Below are 9,394 nucleotides of genomic sequence, written 5' to 3'. Positions count from 1 at the left end.
TGAAACTGTATAATCATTTTACAGTTTTATTCTGAGCATGTTTTTGTTGTATATTAGCCTATTTTCCTCTTTGTTATAAAGAAGGAGAAGTCTAAATACTCCATTATCTCTTTAGTTAAGTTTGTCAGAAATAAGAAACTTCTGTACTTGACTGCATCTTCACCTGTACATAAATAAACAGATATACCAATCACATTATTGTCATCTTAATATTACAAGCAGGCTTAAACCATCACTTGACATTTTGGTCACTTGAGGCTTTTATAATATGAATTCATCACTGTTAAGGTCGAAAAAAGCAAATTAATGTTGAATAATAATTGGTCATCAACCTTTTTATGGTTGTGATTGTTTTATAATATTTCTATAACATTAAATAAGTATTATTAAACTCAACATGTCACAAATTTAGCAAGTCTAAGGTGAAGTTGAAAGCAGCTACTAAACTGACGACGGCATAAGTTCTACCGAAATAAAAAATAAAAGTAAAAAAGAGATTGAAGAGATTATGAGTTTAATTACAACGTGCTTCCCTCTAGTGGCCGCATGGGGAACAGCGTCTACTTTATATATATACGAGGGTCATTCAATAAATAAGGTGAATTTTTCGGTATAAGGACTTTTAATACAGTTAGAAGCTTACTTTTTGTTTGTTTGTTTGTTTTACTTGTTTTTCACATGGATTTAATTTCTTTTGCAGATTAAAAAAAACAAGTTTGAGAGTTTTGGCGATTAACAAAGATGGCCAACCAAGAAACTCCAGGATTCAGTTATCAAGTTTTTGGTTGCTGAAGGTGCAAACCTGTTGAAATTCATAGGAGAATGTCAACTGTGTCTGGTTCGATCACCTCAGGAGACCTCACTTCTGTAGGCCTCCCAGGCCTGCCTTCATCCTCAACACTGCTCCGTCCTTCTTTAAACAATTTAGCCACTTGTAGACATTTTTTTGGCTGAAACATGTAGCACCATACACAGTTGACATTCTCCTATGAATATGGGTTTGCACCCTTCACCAACCAAAAACTTGATAACTGACCGCTGTTCAATCCTGGAGCTTCTTGGTTGGCCATCTTTGTCAATCGCCAAAACTCTCAAAGTTTTTTTTTTAACCTGCAAAAGAAATTAAACCCATGTGAAAAACAAGTAAAAAAAAAAAAGTAAGCTTCTAACTGTATTAAATATATATATATATATATATATATATATATATATGTACACTCCGAAGGATTATTAGGAACACCATACTAATACGGTGTTTGACCCCTTTCGCCTTCAGAACTGCCTTAATTCTACGTGGCTTTGATTCAACAAGTTGCTGATTCATTCTTTAGAAATGTTGGCTCATATTGATCGGAGCATGTTGCAGTTGATGGAGATTTGTGGGATGCACATCCAGGGCACGAAGCTCCCGTTCCACCACATCCCAAAGATGCTCTATCGGGTTGAGATCTGGTGACTGTGGGGGCCATTGTAGTACAGTGAACTCATTGTCATGTTCAAGAAACCAATTTGAAATGATTCAAGCTTTATGACATGGTGCATTATCCTGCTGGAAGTAGCATCAGAGGATGGGTACATGGTGGTCATGAAGGGATGGACATGGTCAGAAACAATGTTCAGGTAGCCCGTGGTATTTAAACGATGCCCAATTGGCACTAAGGGACCTAAAGTGTGCCAAGAAAACATCCCCCACACCATTACACCACCACCACCAGCCTGCACAGTGGTTACAAGGCATGATGGATCCATGTTCTCATTCTGTTTACGCCAAATTCTGACTCTACCATTTGAATGTCTATATGTGTGTATATATATATATATATATATATATATATATATATATATATATATATATATATATATATATATATATATATATATATATATATATATATATATATATATATATATATATATATGGGAATGTTGCTAAGGGAATGTTATAATGTTCTATGTTATCAACCACCTCATTTTAAAATGTGAAGTTGTTTCATTCTTTTTAGTTTCTCTTTCATTATTTTATGGTATCAATTTATATATCATCATAGAAGACTTCCCAATTTTTGGGGTCTTGACACGCATTTTAGATTTTATTCGAGAAGTTTGCCTTGATTGCACTGATCGCACACGACTGGTTTGAACGATCCAGCTACTCTCCTTCACCTTCACAACGCATCACAGTTATGGTGCCGATTCAAGCCCAGTTACTTTAAATTACATTGACGCGGTCGCCCTCTGGTGGCCGTTGTGTTAACTACAGCTAGCTGTCTGTGTAGACCAGGGGTGTCAAACTCATTTTCACAAAGGGCCACATCAACAAAATAGTTGTTCTCAAAGGGCCAGATGTAACTAACTGTAAGATAAATGTCACTAAATGTAACCAAATGTAATGTAAAATAAATGCAACTACTTTTTTATCTTGTTAATTAACCTTTTCTATATTTATTGCTTATTCAAGCTACAAATATTCCATATGGATTTGCATAGACATAAATGGCTGTTTAACTGTGTATCTAATGCTAAACTGACATTTTGAGACAGTCATAACTTTTAATTTCCTTTGTCACGGGCCACATAAAATGACGTGGCGGGCCGCATTTGGCCCACAGGCCTTGAGTTTGACACATGTGGTGCAGACCCTCTGTCGTCCAGGTCTGATCCATAGCAAACAACGAAGTTAAATCTGTCAACTGGACCAAATCTTGTAGGAGTGAAGACTTTCGCTGCTGATCCAAGCCGCTTCTTCAGTTCTGGTCAGAATGCTGGTCTGAGGGGAGGTGCTAACCACACTGAAACTGTAAACAGCTATTGTCTCCAGTTTCAGCTGAGACTAACCTATTCAGCCCTTAACGACCCTGCTATTGTTCTCATTGTTCAGGGTCTGAGGATGGAGTTGTAGATGGGGAAGAGATTATGTCTCAGGCCCCCATTTCTGTTTAAGGAAGGATTCTCTTTCCTAACAAAAATATCTTCTTTAACTCCTCTCTCAAACCATTTCTTTTCTCTGGCTAAGATCTGAACTTCACTATCTTCAAAGGAGTGGTTAATGGCTTTAAGATGGAGATGCACGGAGGACTGGGGTCCAGAGGAACTCTCCCGCCGGTGTTGGTACATCCTCTTATGGAGCAGCTGTTTAGTTTCTCCAATGTAACGCTCACTGCACTCTTCACTACACTGAATGGAGTAGACTACATTACTTTGTTTATGGCTCGAGGTTTTGTCCTTAGGGTGAACCAATTTCTGCCTTAAAGTGTTTGTGGGTTTGAAAAAGACAGGAATCTCATACTGTCTGAAGATTCTCTGAAGTTTTTCAGACACACCCGCAGTGTAAGGGATGGTAACACCTCTCCTTCTGGGTTCAGATTCCCTGTTATCCTGTTTTTTTTTTTTTTAATTTTTTTTTAGCTCTGTTAGATCTATTGAAGGCCCATTTTGGATATCCACAAGCAGAGAGGGCTTTCTCCACATGTTGCTCCTCCTTTACTTTTCCCTCTGTGTTTGTAGGCACCACTTGAGCTCTGTGGTGTAGAGTCTGGATCACTCCGAGTTTGTGCTGCAGTGGATGGTGTGAATCAAACAGCAGGTATTTATCCGTATGTGTAGGCTTCCTGTAAACTTCTACCTGGAGTCACCTGTCCTCTCCTATTGTTACTGCACAATCTAAAAAGGCCAGTTGGCTTCTTCCCGTGTGAACTTGATGTTAGGATCCACAGCATTAATATGTGCAGTAAAAGGCTCCAGATCCTGAATTTTGATTTTGGTCCAGTTGTCATCCACATATCGAAACCAATGTGTGGGTGGAGTACCTGGAAATGAGGCCAAAGCCTCCTGTTCAAATTGTTCCATGTATAAATTTGCCAAGATAGGAGAGACAGGTGAGCCCATGGCACAGCCGTGGATTTGCCTGTATAGGTTTCCTCTAAACTGGAAATATGTGGTAATAAGACAAATTTCCAGCACTTTGCAGATTTGGTCCGGTGTGAGTTTAGTTCTCTCTTTTAGCTTAGTATCCTGCAGTAGCCTCCTCTTTGCTGCCTCCACTGCTACTGATGTGAGGATACAAGTGAAAAGAGAGGTCACATCAAATGGAACCATTGTCTCATCGTTACGTTACAATGGAACTCTCTCATTGTTTTATTACTACATTTACGTTTTTGTTGCTGCTGCCATTGACTCCCTTCAAGACGATCGGGCTTCACTTTTATCACACTTAAATAAATTGTGTAACTACTACTAAACTACTAAAAATGGTAATCAAAATTATTTGAAAAAGTATGTGACATTGGATGAACAATTCACTTTAAGCATTGCTTAAAACAACCCTTTCTAATATAGTTATCTGCATTAAGTTTTTGTACTAAAGGTGAAGGTCGTGTTTTCATAGAGCAGTGTTTAATTTGCGTGTGGGTGTTTTTTATTGTATGGATTATTTGTCTAGTGAGATTGATAATGTAACTTCAGTTTGACTTTAATGCCAAGCGTCAAAGGACCATTACCGCCACCTCCTGGACAAACAAGGAACTACAACAACACAACACAAACATGGCGTCCTCCTCGAGGCTCATATCAAGGTTGGCGCTCGTCACAGGTAGATTTAGCTTCTGAAAATAAGCAAACCTCTTAAAACCTTGTCCTTGTGACCAAAGTGAAAAAGCTGTTCATACAGTTTGTCTTTGCGAAAAATAGAATAGTTAAACTGAAGTTTTTGTTAGGTTTCGGTTTTAGCTACTGGACTTTGTGTGCTATAACAGACTGTATTTAAGACGTATATATACAGTCTATGTGCGCTAACAAGGGTTGATTTAAAATATATCCGAGAAATTTACTAAGTCTTTACTTCACTGCATCCATAACTATTCTGTTTTATTTATGTGTGTGTGTGTGTGTGTGTGTGTGTGTGTGTGTGTGTGTGTGTGTGTGTGTGTGTGTGTGTGTGTGTGTGTGTGTGTACTGAATTTGCAACACATGTACCACATTCAGTCTCTCCTCTGTACTATATACCGGTAGTCACTATCCCTCCTTTGTCTCAGTCTGAACACATCTGAATTTTACTACATTCCTAATCCTTTACATCCTCAGAAATATAGTAATTATTGGATTGTTCTTTGTTATTAGTTTATATAGTAGTTTAATAGTTTGTAGTAAATACGTTCTTCTAACCCTGAGGGCTGGTGTTTGGTTGCATGTTGTTGCAGCTTCATGTTGTGTTCTCAGGCAAGACACTTCACTCACACTTTTTTGTGTGAATGATTGTGCAGATTCACAGATGGTTGAAGCACTCTGGTCCTTTTCACTATTATTTTACAACAGATTTGAATTAAAGTGTAAAATATTTTGTTGCAGTATTGAAATTTCACCTTTGTGGGGTGAGAAAATGTTATCTTATCTTTATACAGGTGGAGGCAGTGGGATTGGGCGAGCCGTGTGCCAGCGTTTTGCCTCGGAGGGCGCAACTGTCATAGTGGCAGATCTAAACCAAGATGCTGCAGTGGAAACTGTGGATGCCCTGCAGAGGGGGCAGAAGGGGCTGGAGCACATGGCAGGGCAGATAGACGTCTCATCAAAGGACAGTGTCAAGAAACTAATCACTCGAATCCAGGTAAGGTCAACACATTAAGAAGGTGAGCGCCTCAAATTGCAGAAAGACAGACGTGTTGTTGAATGTGGTGGAACATGGAGGGACTGTGGAAAAATAAGCCCATAGATAATAAGTGCAATAAGAGTTAAATCAGTCATAACACATAGAGAGCCAGTTAACCCAAACATTATTGATTTATTTGGGAAAAAATAAACCATCATACATTTAAATTTCACTTTTTTAGAATTTATTGGAACGAAGGACAGGACTGTTTGTTTATTAATGTTTTGCTTAACTTACTGTGTAATGTAATTTAACAGTTTTAAAGCATAATGTGGAAAGAGGGGGTAAGTTCTCATAAGTACTTCTACTTCTGCTTACTCCTTTTGAGCATTGAGTGATATTGTCAGTTTTGTAGGAATTGTTTGATTTTTCTCTTAACAGCTCAAATAAACTGAGCTGAACTGAACTGAGCCTAAATGGCTGTGGAGGACAACCAAAAAGGGTCATCACCCCACACATTATCAGCTTAGAAATTGCTTTGAAAAAGCTAATGATGTTATGGTTTGTGAGACATAATCTTATTTACAACATACAGAAAATGTTTATAGCACGACTCGTGTTAATGCAATAAAGAGCTCTTCCTCTGCTGATGGATTGGATGAAAGTATGGACATTAGGACTGCAAACAAATGCAACTGAGGCTAAATTATGATTTGATAAATTGAAAAGGTTGTGTTTTTTGTGTTTTATGTTCTCATAAAATATTCTCTTCCTGTGTATGTTTAAAACCGGCAGTTTAGACCTGTACAAATGTTTAAAATGTTTACTGTGACTTGAATTATATAATATGTTCTGGCTATTGTTTAGCCTAAGTGGACTGTGTTTGTCAGTCTGCAGGTTCCATATATATATTGTTTTCCCACTTCTCTTTCAGACTTGTTATTTCCAGCCTCCGTCCGTGTGTGTGAACGCAGCAGGCATTACTCAGGACGACTTTCTGCTCAGCCTAGAAGAAGAGCACTTTGACAAAGTGATCCAGGTTAACCTGAAGGTATATCTTCAGCAACATCAACACGAGTCTCATAGAGTTTCACTTTTTGTAATTTTTGGCCTGTCACCATAACTAATTTTCAAGTACAATATGTTGCTGAAGAAAATATACTCATTAAATTATAATACTGAAAAGAATTTATAACAGTGGCAGTGGTTACACGTGCACACAAAATCAAATGAATATAAGATTTTTGGAGGTATAGCATCATTAAAAAGAAAGGTAAAAAGCTAAATTAGCTAGCATCTGACCTTGTTATTGTACAGAAAAATAACAAAAAGTTCACCAAAATGTTGAGGAATTGTGCTCAATTTATTTTTGTAGAGCCCCAAATCACCACAGCAGCCGTCTGCAGGGCTTAACTGAACTGTTGATTTAACCCACAGAAACAGTTAGAACATCGAACAGTGAAATAGTCATTGGTCCATAAAAGTTGACAAGCAAACAGGCAAATGGATAACTGTCCCACAGCGCCCCCTGCCCTTAAAACACCCTTTTTTGCAAAGAGAAACCTAGAGGAAAGAGATCCACACTCTTTGACTGGACAGACTCTGAGTGTACTTAGACTTCATGTCTCACTCAAACACTGAACATAAACCATTTGAACAGGAATAACCAGATGAAAAGCCATTCCCAGGCTATTGGTGGTCTTCAGATGATGTAAAACTCCCAGATGAAGGCAAGAGCCAGATTTACATATTGAAATGTTGTACTTGATCATTTCTATTTGTGACTCACTGTATGGCAACAAACATCTGCACTTTAACAATATTCATTTTACCTGACAACATTTGTATTAAATATAACTGACCTAGAGAATGTTGGTATGTCATTGAAACAAAAGAGGAAAAAAAGAGGAGGGGCTGGATCTGAACAGTGGGCCGTCTCCCTGTGCTGTATAATTCTTCAGCTTTTTCTACAATGTAGTAGCATACTTCAGCCACCAGCGGAGGCTTTGCCAAAACCTTTGGCAACCCATCAGGACTCCCACAGCAAAATTAAATTGATACCAGTAATACTTTCAACTTGAAAAGTGCGTAAAATAAAGTTTAAAAGTGCACTTTGTAACTTTTCTTACTGGGGGCCCGCCAGCTGTTTTTCTCCAGAGAGGTGCTATTACTTTACCTGATTTTGTTTCCCAGCATGGCATTTAAATTGTCTGTCTCTATGAAGAAGAGCTGGTAACGCCACTAGAGCAAGCTACAGGTCAGATCTGTGGAGAGATGATATACTCCCTTAGAATGCATGTTTTCCAAGGTATTTTTGAGCAATAATACACATGCAATTGATTAAATGCAAGATTGATATGTTTAATGCCATACAGTGGAACATTCCAGAAAAGTTATCACTATACACTGTCATACAACATGAATTCCTATTGGTCTTGTGTTCTTTTAGTTGGGCCAAATAAGCATTTCATAAACATAAACTCCTGATTTATTTTCCAGGGCACGTTCTTGGTGACTCAGGCTGTGGCTCAGGCCCTAGTGGCCTGTGGAGCTCCTAAAGGATCCATCATCAATATGGGCAGCATTGTGGGAAAGGCAAGAAAAATACAGTTTAAATTGTACTTAATGAAACACAGTGTGTGTGCATGTGATCAGACTTAAGAACATTTAATTATTTTGCAGGTGGGAAATATTGGACAAGCAAATTATTCTGCCTCGAAAGCTGGAGTCGAAGGTTTAACCAGGACAGCAGCCAAAGAACTCAGCAAGTAAGAAGAAACTAGTTTGACTATTTTGAAATTGAATCTTGAAAAAACCCCTCAAAGTATTCACTGTGCCTCCTCTGTACCATATATTCACACCCCCTCCTCTGTACATTTTCAAACTTCAGTCTCCTAAACATTTAACATGAGTTCAAATGATCTACCCATTACTAATTTTGTTAATTTTGTATATCTTCTATTCTGTTTCTACAAGGTCAGTTGCTGAATTAATTTGACAATTTACAATTAACAAATAAAATTGGTGTATTTTTTTTCTTTTTTTGAGATTTGGGATAAGATGTAATTGTGTTCTACCTGGGTTTATTACAACTCCAATGACAGATAAAGTTCCTGATAAGGTTATAAACAAGGTATTTAAAACATTCTTTATTTAAAATATTCCCATTGAATTTTCTAAATAAACTCTTTTGTGTTCAGTTGTTAACATTGGTGCCTTTGGGAAGAATGGGTGAGCCTGCAGGTCAGTAATAATACATTTATTAATACATTTATAAATAATATTAAGTGTAAAACTATTTTGATAATATTTCTTCCACACTAATATGTCCCTCTTTTGTCCACTAGAGGTCGCTGATGTATGTGCCTTTTTAGCTTCAGATGACTCCAGATACATCACAGGGACAAGCATTGAAGTCACAGGTAAAAATACAACATAAAACATTACAATATAAAAGCAGCAGTTTCGATTAGCTAAAATGTGTTAATTGTATTTCCCAGGTGGACTGTTTATTGGATGAAACTGAAGTCTTCCATCTCTGTCAAATCTTAAACTATTCTAAATATTTTCCAAAAAAATGTGTGTAATTTCTAATAAAATCATGTACATATTTCCATGGACAGTGCATTTCATAGGTTTCAGAATGATTACAAATTAGGACTGTAGCCATAGTAATGACAAACAACAAAATATATCTTTTGAATGATGTGAATGTCGCCTTTAACAGGACATGACCTACATGACCTATGCTATTAACTTCCTCTATTCATGATTCATGAGTCAAAGTAATTAAATGTAAAGAAAAGTCATTTA

At 37.3% G+C, this 9,394-nt stretch overlaps 1 protein-coding gene across 1 annotated transcript; it reads left to right on the top strand.

The window, feature by feature from the left end:
* Nucleotides 1-4,511: 4,511 nt before the first annotated feature.
* Nucleotides 4,512-9,212, top strand: hsd17b8 (hydroxysteroid (17-beta) dehydrogenase 8). The gene is made up of 9 exons (XM_033975406.2): nt 4,512-4,588; nt 5,397-5,599; nt 6,516-6,632; nt 8,081-8,176; nt 8,264-8,349; nt 8,630-8,714; nt 8,782-8,824; nt 8,929-9,003; nt 9,082-9,212. The coding sequence occupies exons 1-9, from the start codon at nt 4,543-4,545 to the stop codon at nt 9,099-9,101; spliced, it is 771 nt and encodes a 256-aa protein (XP_033831297.1). The 5' UTR covers nt 4,512-4,542; the 3' UTR covers nt 9,102-9,212.
* The last annotated feature ends 182 nt before the right edge of the window (nt 9,213-9,394 follow it).

Source organism: Periophthalmus magnuspinnatus, chromosome 11 (assembly GCF_009829125.3).
Source record: "Periophthalmus magnuspinnatus isolate fPerMag1 chromosome 11, fPerMag1.2.pri, whole genome shotgun sequence".
Lineage (NCBI taxonomy): Eukaryota > Metazoa > Chordata > Actinopteri > Gobiiformes > Gobiidae > Periophthalmus > Periophthalmus magnuspinnatus.
Note: the sequence above shows the minus strand (reverse complement) of the source record. Positions and strands in the feature narration are given on the sequence as shown.